Source organism: Rhinoraja longicauda, chromosome 7 (genome assembly GCF_053455715.1).
Source record: "Rhinoraja longicauda isolate Sanriku21f chromosome 7, sRhiLon1.1, whole genome shotgun sequence".
Lineage (NCBI taxonomy): Eukaryota > Metazoa > Chordata > Chondrichthyes > Rajiformes > Arhynchobatidae > Rhinoraja > Rhinoraja longicauda.
Window position 1 is genome coordinate 23,554,880 of NC_135959.1, and position 27,468 is coordinate 23,582,347.

The 27,468-nt window shown below is 42.6% G+C and overlaps 1 protein-coding gene across 7 annotated transcripts in view; it reads right to left on the minus strand.

Moving 5' to 3' along the window:
* Nucleotides 1-27,468, minus strand: part of pcdh9 (protocadherin 9) — a 697,317-nt gene that overhangs the window by 524,172 nt on the left and 145,677 nt on the right. Inside the window, exon 2 of one of the 7 annotated variants that reach the window (XM_078402261.1) lies at nt 9,450-9,497. The exons of the other annotated variants lie outside the window; for them this stretch is intronic. Coding sequence (XP_078258387.1) covers nt 9,459-9,497 — 39 coding nt within the window. The 3' untranslated portion in view covers nt 9,450-9,458. Of the gene's footprint in view, nt 1-9,449; nt 9,498-27,468 lie in introns of those variants that run through there. 7 annotated transcript variants of the gene reach the window in all.

The following is a 27,468-nucleotide window of genomic DNA, read 5'->3' on the forward strand; positions in this document are numbered from 1 at the left end:
TACACTGTCAACAAGCCAATTATCTCCTCACATGTGGTAACTTCTGTGTGATTTTAATGTTTCTGTGAAAAGACAAAGAAAGAAAAGTCGACAAAGCCCAACTCACATCAAAACATTGTGTAGGTGAAATAATCACTGGTTTTGTCATTTTAAGTTGTCACACAACAATCTACATGCTTCGTCACTCTATTCATTCTCCTGATAGAACCTTGTAATTCTATGCAAAGAATAAAAAGGCTCAATCGTGCTTGCTACAATTTCTGTCCACAGATGATACATTAGCCACAGTAACTATGGCAACTGCTATTTGTTAATAGTTTGAATACTTGATTGGAGGGGCAGAGGTGGGAAAAGCAACAAGACCAGATTAAAATTAATTTATCAGCCAATATCTTAGGGAAATTACATTAGTGATCCACTTGCGATATTTTCTCCAGATTACTGTGGTACTGGTTTTTCATCATGCCAAAAACCTACTCAAGGTTATATACTTAATAAATATTAGCAAGGTTCCTCTATTTAATGTGCTACATTGATCAGGAGAAGCATTTTCCGTGCTCTTCACTGATTAATGAATAATGTAACTTGTTGCAAGAGGTTATTTGCAGCAAACTAAAGATTATTTTAAAATTTATTTGCCCTTTCAAAATAATGCTCGAGTTTTGGAACGTATTTTTTCCAATCGATGAATGTACCTTGTATCACTTAGAGATTGCAAAGTTTTGGAAGACGGACAACAAAATACTGAAAATATTCAGCCGGTCAGGCAGCATTAGTGGAGGAAGAAACAGTCAAAATGTCAGGTTGATGGCCTTTCATTAGAACATTTTATTTCATAATCTGCCTATTTTGCTTTGGGTCTAAGCATTGGGGAATTGATAACAGAGTTTCTCATGATAGAGTGTTTAAAAAAAATGTTAAAACACAACAGAACTCGGTGCCAGGAAATTGATGAGATCAAGTGTCATGGAAACCAATTTTGTGCTAGATTTCAGCTGTGTTTCCTTCTCATTGAACTTGGTAAAATAGAACTTCTATTCAATGGGTTCAGTTATAAAACTGAGCTGCATCTATTTAATCTGAGTTGCTGGGAGTTTGAGAATGGCACACATTTATTCAGTGAGTGGCCTGAGCCTCAGTAACTTGAACTAGTCACTAACGCTGTGTGAAGGAAAAGGACCAAGAACCAGTCCCATTCCTGAACAGAACAAATGGCAGAATCAGGCATTGCAGCAATTCAGCATCAAACACCTCCTGTTAGACAGCACCTTTAACGTTGTTAAAATATTTCCAGTTCGAGATGTTTCATGGCAGCATTATCAAAAAGCATTTGACATTGAGCTTCTACAATGTTACAAGGCTTCAAAGATTCTTAAAAGGAGGAAAGAGAGTTGGAGAGGCAGAGAGATTCATAAGTACATAAGTGATAGGAACAGAATTAGTCCATTCAGCTCATCAAGTCTACTCTGTGTAAGATTTGAGAAGTTTTCCCTCATTCTGCAAGTAACACCAAACCAAAGAGCTGCAGTTTGGACATTTTAAACGGGAGACTGGGGCTGATAGCGGAGAAAGACTGCGGTCAGTTTACCAAGGGATGTCACAATCCGTGGGTCCTAAGATGGCCGCAGGACCTCGTGACCAGCCACAAAAGCAAAAACCTTACAGCCCAGTCTCTAGGTTTCTGCAAAGCCACGGCCAGAACAATGGATGGATATTGGCCATGCAGAAACCTGCGAAACCAGGTCGAAGTCCAGACACTGGGGCGCTGACATCAGCATACTCACAATGCCCCAAGCCGACCTACACAGTTAATCTCGTTAAGGGGGCACAATAGCCCATAGAAAACTACCTGGTAGGTGATGGGAAACCAGTTAAACCCATCACCTCTCAACGAAATACCAATTAACATACCGTCTGGCCATCCCCGGTACAAAGGGAAAACTCAATACATATCTTTTAAACAAAGAGATCCCGAGATCTGGCGGGAGATAGGACGGGCCAGAATTAGTATAACTGGCCATGACTTTTGGGTTTTAAAACTCATGCAAGAGAGAGGAACAAAAGAAGAAATACTGCAAGAAAACCTGCAACGAACGCAAGCCAGGAGGAAGACGAAAAGACAGGCAAGAAAGACACGCTCGCAGCAGGGACAGCAACGCTCGCAACGACTGGCCAGGAACGCTCGCAGCAGGGACAGCAACGCTCGCAACGACTGGCCAGGAACGCAAGAAACGTAAGGAAGAAACTCAGGGGACAAGCACGACCCTCACGGAAATCAGCGGAGAAGCAGCACGAACAGCCAGTAACCCCAGTAATAGCCCCATGGTGAGCATGTACCCCGATCCTGCATATCCTGGACATAGTTTAGTGTAGAGGGGAGGGTGGTTTGAATAAACGTGGGTGTGTAAATGAATATGTGTTGGTCAATTTTGCGATGTGTCGTACGTTCCCCATCTTACAGTCAAGTATATGTCTAATAGAACTGTGTCTACGTATTCGTGTAGTGATGCATATGTCGTTTAGAACTGTGTCTAAGTATTCGTGTAGTGATGCATATGTCTGATAGAACTGTGTATAAGTATTCATGGACAATAGTCCCAAGCGCTCAATAAAAGCCTTTTCCATTTAAACCCTGGTCTTCAAATCTGGTCTGGTTGAGTTTTTTCTGCACTATCAACGCTCCTGCATCTAAGTCCAGTGTCTAGAACCGTAGGGGGTGAGTGGGTCGAACCACTCACGAGGAACCAGTGTGCGCGGCCTGGTCAAGGGACCAGAGCAAGGCACGGGGACCTTAGGTCGGGCGAAAGCTCGGCGCAGAAACCCCTTACATCTGCCATTCAATCATGGCTGATCTATCTCTCCCTCCGAATTCCATTCTCCTGCCTTCCCCCCAAAACCCCTGACACCCCTTCAGGGACCGAATTTCAGAACTTGGAAATTCCACCAATATTAATACAGTGACTAATTATGTTTCCACGCCCTCACTGGGTTGAAATATGTCAACTCTCCAGGAGAACTGTTGACTGTCCGGGAGTGATGGTGCCATTGGAAACACAAGTTTCTGTAACAACCTTTTCTATGACACTTGTTTGTCAGCTGAACTTAAAATCTCTCTTATCCATTTCCAGTGATGAGTCTCGTCAACAATCAAAAGCTTTTTTTTTATTGTGGCTTATCATGTCGTCAGGAGGGAACTGTTTGTTGATGTTACCTCAAGTTAGAGAATTTAACATTCATCCCACTGGGTTGTAAGCTACCCAAGCAAAATTTGCATGTGACCTCACTCTGACAATGGCGGAAGCCCAGGATGGAAAAGTCATTATAGGAATGTGAAGGGGAGAGTTAGAATGGCTAGGAATCAGGAGATCCAGTAGGCCTTGGCAGACCAAGTGTAAATGTATCGTGAAACAGACGCCGAGTCTATGCTTTGACTCTCCAGAACATTGGCGAGACAAAGTGTAGACTTGACGACCGTTTTGCTGAACTGTTGCACTTGTTCTGTCACGGCTACTGGATCTCCAAATTGCTAACCATTTTAACTCCCCTTCCCATTCTCCTACTGACCTTTCTGTCCTGGACTTCCACGATTGACCACACACAAATTGGAGGAACACCTCTTCATATTTTGCATAGGTATCTTACCATCCATTGGTATGAATGCTTAATTCTCTAATTTTGGCTAACTTCTACAAACACTCCCCTCTCCCCCCCCCCTCCCCGTACACTCCCCCCCCCCCACCCCCACCCCTTTCTCCACTAAAAGTCGGTTAACTAGTTTCAGAGTTCGCAACAACATATCCCTCAAGTGATCGCACGATCCCAAGCCAATAATCGGACTATTAGGAAATTTCCCTGCCTGAGGTCATCTGTTGCTACCTTTGATTTGTCCTGGTGATTTCTTGCTTCCAGTTCCCCCCTCCAATCAGTCCGAAGAAGGGTCCCGACACAAAATGTTACATCCATTTTCTCCAGAGATGTTGCATGACCCATTGAGTTACTCCAGCATTTCGTGTCCATCTTTGTTATGAACCAGCATCTGCAGTTCTTTTTTTATTAAAGAAGATGATTGTTAAAGCTCACTGGCCTAACAAAAATAGTCAAGGCATTACAAATTCTGGGTCTGCTTGCGCAGTTACGATGAAGACCAATAGGAAAATATATCATGACCTTCTGCAATGCATATTGGTCTGACCCTTCTGTGATCTGGAGTCAGAAGTATTTGTACACCACTGCTGTTAATAGTTTTCTGGGGCTGCAGATAAACCTGGTGGTGGAAGTGGGATTAACAGCTGAAATTTAATTTCTGCCTTTATCCTTCATAGAAAGGCTAGCAGAATTAAGCAAACAAATTACTGTATAAAACATCAGTTATGCGACAGTGGCACAGCAAGTAGAGCTACTGCCTCACAGTGCCAGTGAGTTTAATCCTAACCTCAGGTGTTGGCTGGGTGGAGTTTGCACGTTTCCCTGTGACCTTGTGGGTTTCCTCTGGTTGCTCCGGTTTCCTCCCGCATTGTGAGTTGTGGGGGTCGATAGGTTAATTGACTGCTGATAAATGGCCCCCAGTGTAGATGAATTGGAGAACTGATGGGGATGTGGAGAGATTAGGATATAGAGAAATTGACTGCCCTGTGAGCTGACACAGACTTCTCGGGTCATGGGACATCCTTCTACATTGCAGTGAAATATTGAGCAGGGTAATGGGACCATTTGGTTCGTTCTTCCCAAGAGTTGGCACAGACTCAATAGAATGAATGGCTTATGTCTTGTTTGTATGAACCTATGATCGTGACCAATAACTGAAAGCAGGGTGGATGGACAGATCTGTCACTGAGCTCTCCATTTTTTATGAATTACATGAGAAAATCAAAACATCAAAAGCAGCTTATTGTTCAATCTGTACTATCGATCAAAGATCAATGTCTCTTCCCGGCTGCATCCAGTGAGTGTGTAAGTGATAGAGCAACACTTTTTAAAGTTCCATTTGAAGTGTTGAAATTGATTAGAGGATTTCAGAGAGAGAGAGAGGGGGAGAGAGAGATAGGGAGAGAGAGAGAGAGAGAGAGAGTGAGGGGGAGGAGGGAGAGGGAGGGGGAGGGGGAGGGGGGAGGGGGGGAGGGGGGGGAGGAGGGGAGGGGGGGAGGGGGGGGAGGAGGGAAAAAAAATCTACCTGGTGAGGTAGAGGAAAATAAAGGACCCTACTTTTAAAATGAGAACTGGGTTGTGTAGAGGTGATGTTCAGGAAGCCAAATTGAGTTTATTACCATATGCATTAGTAAGATCAGGTAAAGGTACAATGAAAATCATTTTTTCATGTGAAAAAGTGTTGAGGAAATCCATCTGCTTTTCTTCAGAAAATTAGGCGTTTAGTGCAATAAGGCTCAATTGAAAACTCTGAAAACATAGTTGATGGTGTTTCGTTCAGTGAGCATTACTTGAGTTTTGGGTGCTATTTCGGGTTGAGACGCCGATGTATAAGAGTCTACATTTGGTCTAATCGACTCTTATACATTGGCAATGTATAAGAGTCCCTGTTCGTTACACGGAACACCTTCGTTCAGCCTGCCTGAACCTACCCGATCTCCCTGTTGCCGGACACTTTAATTTTCTTTCCCATTCCCACACAGACCTTTCTGTCCAAAGACTCTTCCATTGCCAGAGTGAGGCAAAACACAAATTGGAGGAACAGCATCTCATATTTTGCTTGGGCAGCCCAGTGGTATGAATATTGATTTTGCTCACTTCTGGTAGCCTCGGCATTCCCTCTCTCTCTATCTCTCCCCCATCCAAGTCAAACTATCTTCTCGTTTTAACTCTACAAATAGCTAACAATGGCCTGTTTCATTTATCATTGTTACTTTTTTTGCATATCTTTTATTCATTGTTCTTTATCTCTCCACATCATCGTCTATATCTCTCATTTCCCTTATCCCTAACCAGTCTGAAGAAGGGTCTCGACCCGAAACGTCACCCATTTCTTCTCTCCAGAGATGCTGCCTGTCCCACTGAGTTACTCCAACTTTTTGTGTCTATCTTCGGTTCAATCCAGCATCTGCAGTTCCTTCCTGCACATTACCAGGGCTTTAGCTAACGCCTAACAAGGAGATCGGTTATGGATCAGTGGCAGCCTAATTGAATTATGGAGCCAGCTTTTCATAAAGTTCCGATGTTCCTAAACATGCCACGTGATCACTTGAGAAATACAAAAGATTAAACTGAAACTGCTGAGGACAACAGTACTAATAAAACTCCCTTGAAACAAAATGCTTTTCTTCTGGACATTTAAATCAGACCTCATTTAACTTCTGGTTAGCAATTCATGCACTCAGTCTGAAGTGAAACACTTGGGAGGATGCTATTAATACAAGAGAATGGCCCATGATTATTTGCACATGGTAGAGAACCTATAATCATTGCCAGGGCAGGATATAAATTGCATCCTCCCGCATCTTCATAAATCACATACTAAGTTGTTACAACTCAATGCGAATAGATTGCATGTCAAAAGGAAGTGTCAGTTTTATATCACACTGGCAAGCGATTGGTTCAGATTGGACAAAGTACTTTCCTGCTTGCAATAATGGCAGTTTTTGACAAACCAGGTACAGTAGTCGAGAGCACCACTATAATGTTGGAACAAAGACAACGATTTTCCCATCAACAATCATCTATTGAACAATAGGTTGCTCTCAAATAACTCATTTTTAGAAGTGACATTTTAGTTTAGTTTCTCCTGGAGCTTATTTGTTGTAAAGGACAAACATTGAAATCTTCCACGTTTCCAATTATGGTTCAGTCGACAACATTTTTTAAATATTTATTGTGTTTGAAATCTTAAATTCATTATTGGAAATACCATTCCAAACTGCTCCAGTCCATTGTAATTGCTCTTTTTACTGTGAGTCGCCTGGTGAACAATGCAGGTGACAATTCTGTATTTAATGAGCTTTTGTACCTTCCCCGTTTATTTAAATTTAAAAATCATCAATTTTTATCTTCCACTGTAAATTCCCTTCTTAGAGGTTACTAGCTGTCATTTAACAAAGGCCAGACTAGCTATTGCTATTTGACGTTTCTCCTGTGCCGTTAGAATTATGCTTGTACTGATTGTTCACCAATAACAACTGAACCATTAAAATTACTTATTTGTTACACGAAATAATGCAAGGGATATTTTGTAGCTCCATTGATTTTTGACACTCTGTTTCACCTATATAAATAGACATTGCACTTAATTAAGCATTTCACATTTAAACAAGATCTCTCATGGCATCACTGTTATTTTTATTCGGTTTGTGAAAGGGAAACATTTATTTGGATAGATTTTCCCCCACAAAACCCCATCTCCTGGTCTTTGACTTTCTACATTAAGTCTATCCCTCTCGTATTGCTTGGTGTTACTAAGAAAAATAGTCAATTCTTATCATGAAATCTTGGCCTCTTATAATGTTCCATAAACTCGAGTGAACTGTCTGCATTTAAAAATATGATTATTTTTCTCTTCCAATTTTTAAGCTCCTATGGCTGGCACAGTGAGAAGAGCAGCTGTGTCACAGTTGAGGAGAGGCTGCCTCACAGCTCCAGTGACCTGGGTTTAATCCCAACCTCTGGTGCTGACAGTGTGGAGTCTACATGTTCTCCATGTAAGCGCCTGGGTGCTCCAATTTATTCCTCCCTTCTCAACACCCTCTCCACAGCTTAAAACAACTTGGGGTTTTTTCACATTTGCAGTTTTGATGCAGGTTCTTTGATCTGAAACAGTAATTCTGTTTCTCTTTCCACAGATGGAAATGACCTCAGATGCTGTCTTTGTGGAGTTTGCATGCTCACCCCAATGAATATGTGGGTTTCATCTGGGTGCTCTGCATTTCTCCCACATGCCAAAGATGTGGAGATTGAAAGTTTAACCAGTCTCTGCAGGTTTACCCTCGTGCCCAGGTCAGTGGTAGAATCTGAGAGAAATTGATGAAAATGTGGGGAAATTAAAAAATAGGATGTAAGTACGATTAGAGGAAATGGATCTTTTTCTGTGCTGTATCTCTTTATAACTTAGAGGCTGTCAGACCTGCTGAGTTTTTCAATGTTTTCAGTTCTTATTTCAAAAAACAAATGTTTACTACAGAAAAGACATGGCAATTTTTTACCCGATTCTTGGAATGGAGCAGATATCTATATCAAATCAAAAGTTTAATTCGTCAATTTTCTAAATGCATGTCGATTCAATCACAAATCTCCTTCATTCAGACCTATTACTTTCCACAATCTATTCCACTCTCAGTGTTAGAATGGAACATTATTTGATAGAATCTAAATGTATCTGGAGCTTAACCTACGAAGATCTGAGACAGAGTAAGATGACAGAGCTGGATAATAGATAATTCCAAACTAAATATCAATAGAGCAAAGATATCTCACAACTAATCATATTCTGTTCCAATGAAGCATTTTCCATAAATATTTAACATTCAGATTGAAGTTGTAAATTCAAAGTTACCACTGGCTAATAATCAAAAGAGCCACAAGACGCCAGTCACCCTTAAGACTTCAAAGTGATCGACACTATTCAACATTACTCATTTTCATACTTGATGTCAAATGTGTGTTGCATATATTCTTATATAGTCCCCTGCCTATGCATATTACGCATAAAGATCTGGGCTCAACCTCCAGAAAAAGTGGCATCAGATAAAATGCACTCATGAAAGAGTCATACTGTGCAAAATAATTTCACATTGATGTTCTGTAAGACGAGCAGGAATCAATGTATCTTCTGGAGATGTTCTTGAGGGACGGGTCTTTCAGCCCAAATGGTCTTAAAAATGTTTACGCCACACCTCACAGATACAGGAAGCTGAATGGCCAACCTCTTTTTCCAGAAGGCGGAGGGGCAGAAAGTGGCATTTTGGCCCTTCAAACCTCTGTTGGGTTTCTGCAAGAGCATTGCAGACATTCTCATTTGTCTACCCTCTTCAATGTGATCAGCCATGATTACATTGAATGGCGGTGCTGGCTCGAAGGGCCGAATGGCCTACTCATGCACCTATTTTCCTCCCACACTGCAAAGTCGTACAGGTTTGTAGGTTAATTGGCTTTGTATCAATATAAATTGACCCTAGTGTGCGTAAGACAGTGCTAGTGTATGGGGATCATTGGTCGGCGCGGACTTGGTTGGCCGAATGGCCTTCTTCCGCACTGTATCTCTAAAACTAAAAAACTAAACTAAAAAAACTTTTGAATACTGACATCACTACTCTTCTCAAACTTGCTAAAAAAAACAATCAAGGCAACATTGTGGCTCAGCTTGTAGAGTAGATCCCTAAATCTTGACCTCTGATGCCATCTGTGTGGAGTTTGCATGTTCTACCTGTTGGTTTCCTCTGGGTTCTCCAATTTTCTCGCACATTCCAAAGATATGAGGGTTGGTAGGTTAATTGGCTTCTGCAAATTACCTGGAGTGTTTAGCTGAGTGGTGAGATTTGGGGGAAGTCAATTGGGATCTGGGGAGAATAAAATAGGATTAGTGTAAAATGGTGCTTGATTCTCAGCAAGGACTCAGTGGCCTAAAGGCTTGTTCCATGCATACTTCTCTCTTGGACTCTACATGTCCAAGCCCTTCTCTGCTTCTTCCCAACAACCATTACAAACACTAAATAAATTATAAACCACGAACAATCAAGGTTCAAGATTTGTTTATTGTCACATGTGCCAATTAAGGTACAGTGAAATTCAGATAGCCATACAATCATACCAATAAAGAGCAACAAGACACCCAAATAATTTTTTTAACATTCACCACAGCGACTCCCACATTCCTCACTGTGATGGAAGGCAAAAAAGTTCTAACTTCTTCCCTTCTTTGTTCTCCTCGGGTCGGGAACCTTCCGTTGTCGAGGCGATCTTGGCTTCCGCAACTGGTAGTCCGGCCCTCTGCATCGGGGTGATCAAGCTCCCGCATCGGGGGGGGGGGATGTCAGCTCCCTGCGCTGGGCGATTGGACTCCCGAGTCGGTGCTGGTTGAACCTCCTGCGGCTTGGAACTTCCCGACATCAGTCTCTTCCCGAGACTGCGAGCTCCTCGATGTTGAAATCCGCAGGCCGCGGTTGAGGCGTCGATCCCAGGCAAGGAATCGCTGGCTCCGATGGTAAGTCCATGGCCCCACGGCGGGGCTCAAAGTCAGTCTCGAGCAAGGCAGCCAGCTCCATGATGTTAGACTGCAGAGCGACCGGAGATATGATTCGGCAGAACGCACCATGGGAACTACACTCGTCCCCCTGCAGGACCTATACATCAGGAGGTGCAGATCCAGAGCAAGCAAGATCATGAGGGACCCCTGCCACCCCAGTAACGGACTGTTCCAGATGCTACGATCAGGCAAACGCCTCCACTGTCACGCTGTGAAAACGGAGAGGATGAGACGGAGCTTCTTCCCACAGGCCATCAGGACTGTCAACTTTTATAACCCCAGAGACTAAATTTTTGTCGACACTAATAGTAACTTATTAACTTTATTTTTCTGCTGTAACTATAATTCTTTTTGTGCACAACCCGCAGGCATTGCCACTTTCATTTCACTGCACATCGTGTATGTGTATGTGACAAATAAATTTGACTTTGACTTTGACTTTGATCCAGAAAAAAATCACATCTCCAGTAAGGTAAGAGATTGAAAAACTCTTCCACCGACCCCATCCCTCCCACCCCCCACATAAAACAAACCAGAGAACACTAAAACACTTGGTTGCACTAAGGATTTTGGGCATTTTTTGCACTAATATGGAACGAGCTGCTAGAGGAGGTAGTTGAGATATGGACTATCTTAACCTTTAAGAAACAGTTAGACAGGTACATGGATAGAACAGATTTGGAGGGATATGGGCCAAACACAGACAGGTGGCATTAATGCAGCTGGGACATGTTGGCCAGTGTGGGTAAGTTGGGTCGAAAGACCTGTTTCCACACTGTATGACTATGTCTTCATTTTTTTTAATTTATTGAAGCTTTTTTCCTTTATTATGTTATCCATAGACCTGTTATGCTGCTGCTAGTAAGAATTTAATTGTTCCGTTTTTTTATGATAAACTTGACAATTAAGCACTCTTAACGCTTGAAGTCCCTTGTAATCACTCCAGCAGATAATTTTTTCCACTTGTTGCCACTTATGCACATTCTTCCTCCCGGGCAGTGATCCAAATTGGACACAATACTCAAAGTGTGGCTAAACCAATGATCTGTAAATTTGTTACAACTTCCTCACTTTTGTATCTTATGCCTCTAGTTATAGAAACATAGAAACATGGAAAATAGGTGCAGGAGTAGGCCATTCGGCCCTGCGAGCCTGCACCGCCATTCAATATGATCATGGCTGATCATCCAGCTCAGTAACCTGTACCTGCCTTCTCTCCATACCCCCTGATCCCTTTAGCCACAAGGGCCACATCTAACTCCCTCTTAAATATAGCCAATGAACTGGCCTCAACTACCTTCTGTGGCAGAGAATTCCACAGACTCACCACTCTCTGTGTGAAGAAATGTTTATGAAGTCAGGATCATGAAAATTCTTTGAAATGTTTACTCAAATTAGCCACCCATCTCCAGAGAAGCACGTTTGTACACTTCTTTATGCTATCATTGTATTCCATTCTCGTGCTTTCCCCCTTTTCAGGCGGGAAACGTCAAAGGTTTCAAAGATTTGTTCTGAGAAAATGGATATAAGTCAATTTCAATTCCAAAGGGTTTAAAAAAAAGAGTCCAATATATTGAGCATTGCGCTCACATTCATAGAAACATAGAAACATAGAAAATAGGTGCAGGAGTAGACCATTCGGCCCTTCGAGCCTGCACCGCCATTCAATATGATCATGGCTGATCATCCAGCTCAGTAACATGTACCTGCCTTCTCTCCATACCCCCTGATCCCTTTAGCCACAAGGGCCACATCTAACTCCCTCTTAAATATAGCCAATGAACTGGCCTCAACTACCTTCTGTGGCAGAGAATTCCACAGACTCACCACTCTCTGTGTGAAGAAATGTTTTCTCATCTCGGTCCTAAAAGACTTCCCCCTTATCCTTAAGCTGTGACCCCTAGTTCTGGACTTCCCCAACGTCGGGAACAATCTTCCCGCATCTAGCCTCTCCAACCCCTTAAGAATTTTATATGTTTCTATAAGATCGCCCTCAGTCTTCTAAATTCCAGCGAGTACAAGCCGAGTCAATCCAGTCTTTCTTCATATGAAAGTCCTGCCATCCCAGGGACATTTTAGAATGATGAAGGAGACACCTGGGATTGAGTGGCATTGAAGTAAACTGTAGTCAAAACATCCCTAATTTTTTGAAAAACAAGAAAGCTGCAGATGCTGAAAATCTGAAATAAATCAGAAAATGTAGGAAACTCTTAGCAAGTCAAGCAGCTTCAGTGGGAAAGATAAACAGAGTTAACGTTTTGGGTAAAATGGCTTCAAGCAGAGGATGACTTCTTCAAGATTGGCATAAAAAGGTCTCGGATCTGAAACATTAAACTCTATGTCTCTTTCCAGACAAGCTGTCATGACAGCTAGGTGTTTCCAGCATTTTGTACTTTTTGTGATAAACTCATTGTTCAGCAGAACACAAATATCTGGCAAATTTAAAAATGGAAAACAAGCTTGGTAGGATCCAAGAAGAGAGTGATCACCCTTCTCTATGACACAAGATTGAAGATGAAAAAATCTCTCTGCAGATGCTGGTTAACCAACTGAATCTTTGCAGCATGTTTTGATATGCGGCATATGGAGAATTGTTCCCTTGTTCAAATATTTAGGTGCTGTTTTAGTCTTGAATGGGTAAACATTGCCACGGCTGAGTATCAGACTTTTATCTTCAGTCCCTGCAAATGTGCAATTTTCCACTGACTGCAGAGGTTGTTAGAAAGAAGCTTCGAAAACTAGAGACTAAAAATTTGTTCTTGGACACACATATATGATATGTGCAATTTTGTAGCAGGCTCTATTTTGCTCTCTGCTTTTGAAAATCGCTTTAATTGACTTTAGTGGATTGATTACAGAAGCTTAAGCTTAGTTTGGTTTAGTTTAAATTAGTTTAGAAATACAGCGCAAAAACAGGCCCTTCGGCCCACCAAGTCCGCACCGACCAGTGATCCCCATGCGTTGTCATAAGGAATAGGAGAAGAAATCAGCCATTTGGCCCATCAAGTCTACTCCGCCATTCAATAATGGCTGATCTATCTCTCCCTCCTAAACAGATTCTCCTGCCTTCTCACCATAACCTCCAACATCTGTACTAATCAAGAATCTATCTATCTCTGCCTTAAAAATATCCACTGACTTGGCCTCTACAGATTTCTGTGGCAAAGAATTCCACAGATTCGCCACCCTCTGACTAAATACATTTCTGTTCATCTCCTTAAAAGAACGTCCTTTAATTTTGAGGCTATGACCTCTAATTCTGGAATCTCCCACTAATGGAAATATCCTCTCCACGTCCACTATCCAAACCTTTAACTATTCTGTACATTTCAATGAGGTCCCCCCTCATTCTACGCTGAGCATTAACACTATCCAACGCACACTAGGGACAATTTACATTTATACCAAAACATTTAACCTACAATCTGTACGCCTTTGGCGAGTGGGAGGAAACCAAAAATCCCGGAGAAAACCCACGCAGGTCACATGGAGAACGCACAAGCTGAGTGAGGTTAAACTGCTTTAACCTCACTCAACACGTCAATTTTCCCACCCATAACCATGGGCACATTCTGGACCTTGTCTGCTCCACTGGACTAAATCTACATCACCTCTCTGGCTCCGACCCCACCCTCTCTGATCACTTAGCCATCACCATGTCTGTCAACATTCCCACCCCAGCTCCAAAGCAAAAACGCAAAATCAACTTCCGCAAGCTGAACTCTGTTTCACCTACCTCGCTCTCATCCTCCCTCTCTGAAATAATGTCCGCCTCTCCCTTCGTTGACCTCCACAGCCCCTCTGACCTCACTGACTACTACAACCGCACTCTCTCCTCCTGCCTCGACCAGCTTGCAACTATAAAAACCAAAACAGTTTCCTTCACCCACTCTGCTGCCTGGTTTACCCCTGAACTCCGCGTGATGAAAACTCATGCCCGCCAACTTGAAAGACTCCGCAACAAAACAGGTCTCACAATTCACTCCCAAGCCTACAAAGACCACATACAGCACTATAAAGATGCCCTCTCCCGCGCCCACTCCACCTACTACTCTCAAATAATTCACTCTGGCTCCGGAAACCCAAAAACACTCTTCTCAACAATAAACAAACTCCTCAGCCCCCTGGACACCATCTCCCAATCATTCACAGTTGACAAATGCACCACTTTCCTTTCATTCTTCCAAAGCAAAATAGACAACATCTACAGCACCTTAACCACCAACACACCTGGTCCCCCTCAAACCACCTGCCCCCCTTATCCTGTCAGCCCCTGCCTCAGTTCTCCCCAATCTCCACCACCGACCTCTCTGACCTCTTCACAGGAATAAAAACTGCCACCTGCTCTCTGGACCCCATCCCCTCCAGCTTTGTCAAGGCCTGCCTTCCTGCTCTCTCTCCACTTATCACTGCAACAATAAACTCCTCCCTGTCCACTGGCATCGTCCCGCCATCCCTCAAAATCGCTGCTGTCACCCCCATTCTGAAAAAACCTGGTCTAAACCCTGACACCCCAAACAACTTCAGACCAATCTCCAACCTGCCCTTTCTGTCCAAAGTTTTGGAACGTGCTGTAGCTTCCCAACTCAAATACCACCTCTCTACCAATAACCTGTATGAAACTTTCCAATCCGGATTCCGCTCAAACCACTGTACTGAAACTGCGCTCCTCAAAATCACAAATGACATTCTCCTCTCCTCCGACGCTGGCAACCTCAACATCCTCATCCTACTTGACCTCAGCGCCGCCTTTGACACCATAAATCACTCCATTCTCCTCACCCGACTTGAAACCTCCCTTAACATCACCGGCACAGCCCTATCCTGGTTCAAATCTTACCTCTCTGACAGACACCAGTTCATCTCCATTAACAACTGTAAATCCCCCACCGCTCCCCTCCCCCAAGGTGTCCCCCAAGGCTCAGTCCTTGGCCCGTCTCCGTCCATGCCTCTCCTCCACAGCTGCAGAAACCCTCATCCACGCCTTCATCACCTCCCGTCTGGACTACTGCAACAGCCTCCTCTATGGCGCACCCTCAAAAATCATCAATAAACTTCAATACATTCAAAACTCCGCTGCCCGTCTACTCACACACACCTCAATCCGTGACCATATCACCCCCGTCCTTTATAAACTCCACTGGCTCCCCATCCCCCAGAGAATCCAGTACAAAATCCTCCTCATAACCTACAAAGCCCTCCATAACCTGGCCCCATCCTACCTGACCGACCTCCTCCACAGGCACACACCCACCTGCACCCTCCGCTCTGCCGCTGCCAATCTCCTATCCCCCCACATCCGGACCAAACTCAGATCCTGGGGGGACAGGGCTTTCTCCATCGCTGCTCCCACCCTATGGAAATCACTACCCCAAACCTTTAGAGACTCCTCCACACTCACCACATTCAAAACATCGCTGAAGTCTCACCTGTTCAGTACTGCCTTCAACCACTGAAGGTCACCTCACCTTCTGTCTCCTTTCTCTGTTCAATTATTTATTTACTTATTTATCTATTTATTCATTTCCCTATGTTCTCAAAATCTCTGTAAAGCGTCTTTGAGTATATGAAAAGCGCTATATAAATAAAATGCATTATTATTATTATTATACAGAGGAACACCCATAGTCAGGATTGAACCCGGGCCTCTGGCGCTGTAAGACAGCAACTCTCCAACTGCTCCACTGAGCCAATTATTACCATGTCGCTTGCTTGGCTCAAGTGACCAGGGATGAATCTCTACCCACTAATCTTTATTGAGATCACAAGCTCCTAAACCCAGAGAGAATATAGGAATCTTTTGTTGAAATGTTGGCTAAAACAGTTGTGGTGGTGTTGGGCGGGGATGGGGGATGGAGGGGGAATGGCAACATAAAGAGCTGTGTGCAATTTATAACTTATTAAAAAAAATTATGCCTTTCTCTTGTGGGAAAAATAAAATACTGTAATATCTTTGAATCAAACCACATTACCTGCTGTGACTGTCTGAGAAAAGCAGGAAAGAAATTCCAAAATTGTACAAGCAAGAAGCTAACATAAATGATAGACAGTTTGTTACTTCACAGAGGAAAATTGCTATGTCTCAGAATTCTTCTGCAATGCAAAAATGTCCATACAATTAGCAAGTTGTCCTTTATTTGTTTCACTTTATATAATCGGCTTGCAAATTCAGCAAGTCAAGTCAAGTTTATTTGTCACATACACATACATGATGTGCAGTGAAATGAAAGTGGCAATGCCTGCAGATTGTGCAAAAAAAGAATTACAGTTACAGCAGATAAATTAAAGTTAATACAGAAAAGACAAAATTTAGTCAGTCCCTGGAGTTATAAAAGTTAACAGTCCTGATGGCCTGTGGGAAGAAACTCCGTCTCATCCTCTCCGTTTTCACAGCATGGCAGCGGAGGTGCTTGCCTGACCGTAGCAGCTGGAACAGTCTGTTACTGGGGTGGCAGGGGTCCCTCATAATCTTGGTTGCTCTCGATCTACACCTCCTGATGTATAGGTCCTGCAGGGAGACGAGTGTAGTTCCCATGGTGCGTTCTGCCGAACGCACTACTCTCTGCAGGGCCTTCCTGTCCTGGGCAGAGCTGTTCCCAAACCAGACTGTGATGTTGCCGGACAGGATGCTCTCTACAGCCCAAGAGTAGAAGCATTGAAGGATCCTCAGAGACACTCTGAATTTCCTCAGCTGTCTAAGATGGTACAGGCGCTGCTTTGCCTTACCCACCAGTGCGGCAATGTGTGTTGTCCATGTCAGATCCTCTTTGATGTGGACTCCCAGGTATTTAAAACTGGTCACCCTATCCACAGTAGACCCATTTATTTCCAGTGGCATGTACGTCCTTGGATGTTGAGCCCTTCTAAAGTCCACAATCAGCTCCTTAGCTTTTTTGACATTCAAGAGGAGGCTATTGTCCTGACACCAGAGTGCCAGATCAGCCACCTCCTCCCCGGTAGGTGTATGTGCGCATTACCCCGCTCTGCAAATTTTTGGTGTAATTGGATTTTAATTAAGAAGAGCGCACACACAGCTACAGTTCCTTGTGACAATTTCTCTCTGAAGTTTCCGCTCTTGGGAGAAAACCCACAGAAAGTCCCGCATAAGAGGCCAGACTGATACATCCAATCTCACTGGCCTTGGCGGGCATAATGTAAATGTGAAAGAGAAAACTCAAAATCAATCAGTCTTGTTCACCTTGACATATCCATGTGTTGTAAAATGCCTGTAACAGTGATAGTGGATAGAATTGGGGTTAAGCTCCTTCAACAATAAAAGCCACATGAATTTAACACAAGGTATGTGTGTAAAGAAGGTAAGTTTAAGAAATAAAGGGCTGTATTGTACTTCCTACCCTCAAAGAGAACCATTCAGTGTGATCTATTCTCCACTCCGAACTTAGAATATGGACACATAGAGCACGATCATACCCTTCGACCCACAATGTCTGTACCAAACACAAAGTCAAGATCAACTAATCTCATCTGCCTACACATGATCTCTTTCCCTCCATTCTCTGCATTCAGCTTGAGCAAAATGGTGTGAGGAAGTTTTTTCACTTATTTTACTTTAGCCATAATATTTTAATGAATTTTAATAACTTCACTTTTAGCTTTTTAAAGTTTACTTGCAATGTTTCTAAACACACCTGATTATTACAGAAATTCAGGAGTCGTTAAAACTATGACAGTAGTGTGTTGTCAAATGGTCATCAAGGTGTTCTGGAGGTGGTACTTTAGGATCTACCACCTGAGGTCAAGACCACTTTGTAGGAGAAATCAGATATGGAGGATCAGCTTGTAAAAATCCCCTCAGGTTGTCATTAAACTTTTCCTCTCTCACGTTGAACCTGTGGCTTTTAATACATATAACAATCTTCAACTTTAATGACCCCCCCCCCCCCCCATCCAAAGATATCTCAATCTGCCACTCCAGGAAACATTTTTCTGTTTCTTCTATTTAAATTTGAGGAAGGTTATTCTTATTATTGAAGGAGTGCAGCGTAGGTTCACTAGGTTAATTCCCGGAATGGTGGGGCTGTCGTATGTTGAAAGACTGGAGTGACCAGGCTTGTATACACTGGAATTTAGAAAGATGAGAGAGGATCTTATTGAAACATATATGATTATTAAGGGGTTGGACACGTTAGAGGCAGGAAACATGTTCCCAATGTTGGGGGATTCCAGAACCAGGGGCCGCAGTTTAAGATTAAGGGGTAGGCCATTTAGAACGGAGATGAGGAAAAACTTTTTCAATCAAAGAGTTGTAAATCTGTGGAATTCTCTGCCTCAGAAGGCAGTGGAGGCCAATTCTCTGAATGCTTTCAAGAGAGAGCTAAATAGAGCTCTTAAGGATAGCGGAGTCAGGGAGTATGGGGAGAAGGCAAGAACGGGGTACTGATTGAGAATGATCAGCCATGATCACATTGAATGGTGGTGCTGGCTCAAAGGGCCGAATTGTCTATTGTCTATAAATGTTTAAAGTTTTCTTTTCAATGTTATTATTATAACAATATAATACAATACAATACAATATATCTTTATTGTCATTGTACAGGGGTACAACGAGATTGGGAATGTGACTTCCATTCGATGCAATAAATTAATTAGCTAATCAACAGAAATTTAGACAACCCAGAGAAACAAAATTAGAAACAGTTAAAACATTATAAAGTGCAAATAAGTCTGTGCCGGGCCGATGTGCGACGTGACCATCCGAAGGAGACAGTTCATGGGGGATCACTCAGCAGGACCGGTTCAGAGCAGCTATGGCTCTGGGGATGAAGCTGTTCCTAAGTCTGGAGGAGCGGGCGTAGAAGGCCTTGTAACGTCTGCCGGATGGTAGAAGTTCGAACAGTGTGTGTGTGAGTGTGCAAGAGTGTGTGGAGTCTTTGTGAATGCTGGTGGCTTTCCTGAGGCATCGTGTATTGTAGATGCCCTCCAAGGCCCAACAATATATTTAAATGGCATTCGGACAGGTACATGATTAGGAAAGTTTTAGAGGGATGTGGGCCAAGTGCAGGCATGTGGAATGAGTGTAGATGTAGAGTGTAGGCATCAAGGGGAAAAGATTCTGACCCATCTACCCCTTCAATGCCTCTCATAATCCTCAGTTGCCCCTCAGTCTTTTCTGCTCCAAGGCAAACTAACCCTTTCCTTCGAGTCTCTCCCCAGAACTATAGACCTGGCAACCTCCTGGTGAATCTCCTCTGCATTATTTTCAGATGAACATCCTAAACATGCTCCATTCTCCACATATGGACAATGCCAACAGGTTGAACCCTCCAGGTTTAGGACTGTTCATGCACATGCAACAAATGGGCCACGAATCAATCAAATCCCATCAGTATGCCATAACAAGGAACTGCAGATGTTAGTTTATACCAAAGATGGATGCAAAATGCTGGAGTAACTCAGCGGGTCAGGCTTCACTGTTCACAACTATGTGTCCTGTTTGGCCCACACCTGCTTCTATATCTAATCTTTGTCCACCGATCTGCCTGTCAGGGTACTCGCTCACTTGAGGTAATCTGTTGTCAGCCGTGATTTGTCCAGCCCCTTCGTGCTTCCAATGTGCTCTCCCGCTTCCCCACCCCCACCCCCCCACCACAATCAGACTGAAAAGGGATCCTGACCCGAAATGTCACCAATCCATTTTCCCCAGAGATGCTGCCCAACCTGCTGAGTTCTCCCGGATTTCTTGGATTTATTAGCATTTATATTATATTTACAGTGGATATACTGGTTTGTTTGTTTGTAGCTTTCCTCTTACTTTCTATGAATTATGTCCATTTTTATTGTATGAATGCCAGTGAGAAAATCCGTAGGTGCAAAGGGCCACACGTTTTTGAGAGGATGGGCATTGAGTCACATGGCATGGAACAGGCCCTTCAGCTCACATTAACCATCTGTTTACACTATTGCAACTTTAATCACATTTTATTCTCCCCAATTCCCCTCAGATTCTCCCAATCTGGTCGAAGTGGTACAACTGGGGGCAATTTAGAGTGACCAATGTACCTGCCAAACCGCAAGTCTCGGGGATGTGGAGGAAAGTCTCAAAGCCCGAGGAAACCCATGCAATCATCGAGTCATAGAGTCACACAGCACAGAGAAAGGCCATTCGGCCCAACTCGTTCATGCCAACCAAAAATGACTATCTATTAGTCCATGTTTAACCCATATTCCTCTGAGCCATTCCTATCCATGTATCTGTCCAAATATCTTTTAAATGCTGTTATAATACCTGCCTCAACTACTTCCTCTGACAGTGTGTTCCATACACCTACCTGTCTACGTATATATTATACTATATATAAATCCCCCTAAGGTTCACATTAAACCTTTCCTCTCTCACATTAAACCTATGTCATCTAATTTTCAGTTCTCCAATCTGGTGAAAAGAATGTATAAATTCACCCTACCTAATCCCTTTGTTATTTTATACACCTCGGTAAGATCACCCCTTAGTCTCCTATGCACCAAGGATTAAAGTCCCAACTTGAGCAAACCTCTCCCTATAATTCAGTCCCTCGAGTCCTGACAACACTTGCAAATTTCTTCTGTACTAGTTCCATCTTCATGACATCTTTCCTATAGCTGGGTGACCAAATCAGGGCACAATACTCCAAGTGTGATCTCATCAACGTCTTGTACAACTTCTATACTCAATTCCCTAACTGATGAAGACTAGAATGCCAAAAGGCTTCATCACCATCCTCGACACCTGTAATGCCACAGGGAGAACAAGCAAACTCCACACATTTCACACCTGAGGTCAGGATTGAACCCTGTTCACTGAGGGTTTCTCCAGTGTTCTCCTTATTGCTCTCTCCTGGAGCAATCTTTTGGACAGTTTAACAACATAACTTGGGCCTGAGATCCTCTTAGCTGAACAGATGTCAAATTTCCTGAAGCCCCCCCCCTACTTCAGTCATTCTGGCTGCACTCTAATAACTTGACTCCAAAAGCAGACCATCTCTGAGGAAGTTGAAATGTATACAGAATACTGACAATACTCAGCTGGCCAGGCCACATCTGTGATGAGAGAAACAGAGTGAATGTTTGAAGATGCTGACCATTCATGGGAACTGATCTGTTCTAATGAAGGGTTATTGATTTGAAACATAGTCTATTTCTCTCTACGCAGATTGTGCCTCACCCATTGTATATTTGCAACAGATAACAATAACCTGAGGGGGAACCTTTCACACAGAGGGTGGTACGCATTTAGAATGAGCTGCCAGAGGAAGTGGTTGTGACAGCTACTACAACAACATTCAAAAGACATTACATGATAGGTACATGGATAGGAAATGTTTTGAGGGATATGGATCAAATACAGGCAAATTGGACTAGCTTAAATGGATATCTTGGTTGGCATGGATGAGTTTGGCTTAACAGCCTGGTTCCATGTTGTACAGTTCTATGAGTCTAAGACTAATGCTCATGCTTTAAATTTAGATTTTCAGCATGTACTTTTATTTATTTTCTGAAGAAAATGCATGTTTCAGGTAATTTGCATTAAGTAAGCAAAATACTTCTGTTTACTATCATTTTAAGTGCTTTCAATGTTTTATTAATTATTTAACAGCTGAATAATTTTAATTTTCTGGTGATTTTACAATACTTCATTCAATATAAGCTTTTAACTAGATTAATTTGAAACTTTAGGGCTGACATTAAACAGACTGTCAACCATATTTTCAAAATGGCGAGAGATGTTGGAGTTCACTTGCATCTTGGTGTCATTGCACATAAATCACTGAAAGTTGACATGTAGGTACAGTGAGTCATTAGGAAGGATATGTTTGCCTTTACTGAAAGAGAATTTGAGTAAGAGAATAGACACTGACTGCTCCAATTATAGAGGGCCCTGGTGAATCTACATCTGGGTTATTGTGTATACATCTGGTCAACTTACTGAAGGATTACATGTAATAAAAGGAATGCACAGGCTGATTCCTGTAATGGTTTGTTTTGATTTATTAGAAGAATGAGAAGACCCCACTCATATCAAAATATACTTTTGTTTTAATTTCCCCATGCTTGCATTCACGAGTACATTGAAAGTAGGGGAGAAAAGAAACACATTTCTGGAGGAACTCAGCAGGTCAGGGAGCATCTGAGGAGGGAAATGAACAACTAACGTTTTGGAAATTTAGGGCTTTGAGCACCACTTTAGAGTGTAAACTAGCTCAATTTCAGATGTAACATCTGGGTTGGTCCCATGGATGTTACTCCAAATCCTGCAACTCTCTTGATTTTCCTCAGAGACACTCATTATAACTAAGCTTGTAAATCAAAATAACTCAGTAGGTAAGTTTTTGTATGAGAAAATTCCCTCTGTTCCCTTGATAACATTCCCCTACTTTGAATGCGCTCATAAAAGCAAGTGTGGAAAAGCAACAAAGTATATTTTGATTCTGAAAAAGTAATGTCAGAAATCACCAAGTCGATTCAAATGTGGTGCAATATTATGGTCAATTTTTCCCAAATCTGTGTATTGAAGGACATAAAATATTCCCCATAGTAATGGCCAGTTATGTTGACAATAGGCAATAGGTGTAGGAGTAGGCCATTCGGCCCTTCGAGCCAGCACTGCCATTCAATGTGATCATGGCTGATCATTCACATTCAGTACCCCGTTCCTGCCTTCTCCCCATACCGCCTGACTCCGCTATCTTTAAGAGCTCTATCTAGCTCTCTCTTGAAAACATCCAGAGAATTGGCCTCCTATAATGCACCATCCCAGCGGTTTGGACCCTGGATCATTGGGCCCTCTTTCCCATGATCTATATAAACTCACCAGGGTCCTGTTCCCATGCTCCTTAGAAACTTATTGGGACCCCATTCCCACACTCCTTATAAAATCAGCGAGACCCCGTCCTCCCACTCCTAATAAAATCACTGAAACCCTGTTCCCATTCCTTAAGGGCCCCGTTCCACACTCCTTAGAAATTCAACAGTGCCCAATTCCCATGTTTCTTAGAAAGACACCAAAACCCCGTTCCGATGCTCCTTTTAAACTCAATGGGGTCCCATTCCCATACTCCTTACACTCTCACAGGGTGCACCATTCTACACTCCTTAAAACTCCTTGGGCCCTGTTTTCAATGCTCCCTTTAAATGCTCTGTTTTATTTTCTTCCACACCTTTTAAAATTCACCTTGTTTATTCAAAAATTGCTTCTCCTATTGTGTAACATCGAAATAGAAAGTGAATTAAAAATGGGTTGTGATAACAATTATGAGTAACGTCCAATAGTCTGAAAAATGCACCATAGAAAGCATGTTATCAGGATGTATCACAGCTTAGTTTGGGAACAGCTCCTTCCGAGGCCGCAAGAAATTGCAACAAATTGTAGATGCAGCCCAGACCATCACGTAATCCAACCTTCCTTCATTTGACTCCATTTCTACCTCACGCGGCCTCAGCAAGGCCAGCAGCATAATCAAGGAAGAGTCACACCCTGGCTACTCCCCCTTCTCCCCTCTCCTATCGGACAAAAGGTATAGAAATATGAAAATGCACACCTCCAGATTCAGGGACAGTTTCTTCCCAGCCGTTATCAGGCAACTGAATCAACCTACCACAACTAGAGAACAGTGCTGAACTACTATCTACCTCATTGGTGACCCTTGGACTATCTTTGATCGGGCTTTACTGGCTTTACCTTGCACTATACGTTATTCTCTTATCATGTATCTACACACTGTAATTGTAATCATATATTTTCTTTACGCTGACTGGTTAGCACGCAACAAAAGCTTTTCTTTGCACCTCGATACACGTGACAATATACCAAACTGAACTGAACTGAAAACTGTCAGTCCAGCACCACCAACCTCTTGATGGAGCCGGATTATTAAAGTTTGATTACACTCCAATGAAGAAAATATATATTTTTTTCTTCACAAACTATATAATATTCTCAGTTGATTAAATGCAAAAAGCATGTTTATGGGTTTTAAATAATAATGTTTGTTATTTCTTTTCTAGATAACAGTTTTCCCAAACATCCTGCAATTTTATTTACTGTGAGGCTTTGTCTTCACTGGGAGGACACAAGCAGCGAAAAGAACATTATAATTCTTATTCTGCAGGGATTTTAACACATCCTGATTCAAATATGGTGTGTTGTTTTCCAAGCGAAGCAACGACATTTATAACAATAAATTAGATTTCATTGTTTATCCGATGATATTTGACCTCTTTGATGTGTCTCAAGTGGAAAGGTGGAAAGATCCTGTTCCACTGTGTCAAAACCCAACAGGATAGCTGCACTCAATTAACACCATTGTCGGGAAGATAGAGTTTTCTGAAATATTGGCTTTGAGTAAATTAACCTTTCACTTAAAATACAGTTGATGTGAACAGGAGTGTAGATTTCACCGTTAATAGTTAGATGAAAGACCAGCATGCATTCTTAGACATACTGTCCAAAATTGGTCATGTTTTACAATTACATAGGGTGGAGGTTGAGGATGTATCCTACTCCCAACCTTCAATCTTCATATTCTGACAAAACCTACCCTGATGTGAATTTCCACTGCACTCCTATTGTTTGTTTATTATATTCCATGATCCAAAACTCCTTATTACAGTCTAGTTGTGGTTGTTTCTGATGGTTTTTTTTTACAGAGTACAGTTGTGCTACTGCAAGTAAGAATTTCATTGTTCCGTTTTGGGACATATGGCCATAAAACACTTGACTTGATATACCTCATCCTTCCTCTTTCCTCTGCCTAAATGTCGTGGGCAGATTACAATGGTAGCCTTCCTGCATGAGAATTGCCAGGCCAAATCCCTCAGACTCAGCTTCAGAAATAGTCTCCTTTCTACAACCATGGCAGGTTTCTCTAACCCTTCCCTCTCGTTGGATGGGAACACTATCCCATTTTTCTATTGCCAGATGTCACAAGACCTGTAGGGCATTCACCAACATTTTCCAGGTTTTTCTGCATATGTACAGGGTATGCGATATATTGCTCTTCCACGATACCCTAGTAGACCCTGTTGGCTGAAGGGACAGAAGCAGAGGTCGACCATTTGCGTCATTACACTTCTTCCATCAAACTCCGCAAAGACAACACCCATAGTCGGGATTGAACCCGGGTCTCTGGCCTGTGATGCAGCAGCTCTACCGCTGCGCCAAACTTCTAAGTCTTTCACTCTGTGCCTGCCAACAGAGGGAATATATACAAAGCTGGGTGATCCAAAACTCCTAAGTTACCTCCCATCAATTCACAGCGCTCCCGATGAATAAAAGACTAAATTTAGCTTGGGTACCCAAGCATGAAAGACAAACAGCTCCGAGATACAAACGCTGCTAAATGCTTTAGACGCAGGTGGTCCACAACATACTCCAACTGGTCCCCTCTATTTATTATCATCTACCATTTCCCATATGTTTTCCCTTATTTTTCCACAAACATCTCCACTGCTGTCAGCCTGTCTACTGTCAGCAATCTGTTAGGGCACAGGCCACACTGTGAGGCAAGGTGGACTGCGTCAGATTTTTATCTCCTGGGAACACAAACTCCATTCACATGGGGCACCCCATCTGTGTTTAACCAAGAAATAAACCGGTGAAAATCTGTTTAGTGCTGTGTAGCGAACAAGCTGGGGAAATCTTTGGCAGCCCTGTGATACAGATCACTGATCATGTAGGGTCATGTAGCAAGTATTTTAACCATTGGACTGTTGCATCGCTCTGCTAAATATGAGCAGCATTGGTTATACTTAGAAATACGCAGAGCAAAAGTAAAATTGAACAAAATATAAATTTCCACCATTGCATTTGGAACTGCATCATGCTTTGGAACGTAGTTCCTAATTGCAGACATGCTTTTGGTAAATCTTACATGTAGTTCTCATGCCAGGGATGGGAATGGATATCATCAAGCTGCCAACTCTCTGGAGTCTTGCATCCGAGTCCCTCTTTTGCTCAGTGAAACTTTACATAGCCCCGGCAGAGATCTTTAGCGAGTGATCAGAAACAGGATCCACAGCCAATCCTTTTTTTGTCCCTTCTCTAATCTCCGAGTATTAAAACCAAGTGACAAAACTCAGCAGGTCAGGCAGCATCTCAGGAGAGAAGGAATGGGCGACGTTTCGGGTCGAGACCCTTCTTCAGACTGAAGAAGGGTCTCGACCCGAAATGTCGCCCATTCCTTCTCTCCTGAGATGCTGCCTGACCTGCTGAGTTACTCCAGCATTTTGTGAATAAATACCTTCGATTTGTACCAGCATCTGCAGTTATTTTCTAACAAAACCAAGTGACAACGTCAACACCTCTGACTGATGCCCCCCAGCTGAGATCAGTTAACTCAATACAGGCAAAAGATTGTATTCTTCATCCTTAGGGTTTGCTTACTGGATAAAGGCATTGATTTATCAGGGCAGCCAGGAGATTAGCAATGCATGCCAAGTGAACTCCGAGGCTCCAGTTTTTATTATTATTATGAAATCCTTGCCTAGACGGACACAGACATCAAATATATTCAAATTAACCAATGAAGTGCAATCATGCAAAATGCATTATGCATTAGCCCAGCGTCTCAGCACCAATGATTAGAAATAGAAAACAATTAAAGCTCTCTGCTGAAGATGGTAATGTCTGCCAGCCACTTGCCGGCATTTCCTGAGAAAACAGCGACTTTTATTAAATTACAATTTACTTTGCATATAGAGCAGATCGCTTCAGCAGCTCTGGCAAATACTTGTGTTGGGTAACAGCAGATTAAGTGTCCTGGTCTCCTAATAATCAATTTCAATATGAAAAGAAGTAAACTAGAAAAGGATGCATTTTTCAGACCATGCCCTTGCATACTTTCTCACTGCATCATCTCCTTGGAGCCTCCCTTGGGCAACAGTCACGGTCAGTCAGTCAGAGCCAGGCATATTAATGTGTTGAGGACACATTCAACTGCTCCTCCCATGGTCTTCAAATGGCCTCATTCTTTGTGAGCCCAGATTAAAGACCTCAATGCACATCATTAGATTAAGCCAACAACACACCATGAAATAGTGGCGAGATGAAACTTGATTAGTTAATTTCCATTGAGATTGTTGGATAAGTCCTTCAGACCTTGATGGAGATGAATTGAAAGGGTTCAGTGTAGCACTGCATTATTTTCAATTCAAGCAATTCGAGACAAACCGTGGAAGGACTACAATTATTTTCAATTCAAGCAATTCTAGACAAACTGTGGAAGGACGACATAGTTAAACCCTTTCACTCAGTTACTGAGTTTGAAAACAGTGCATGTTTTTTGGGAAAA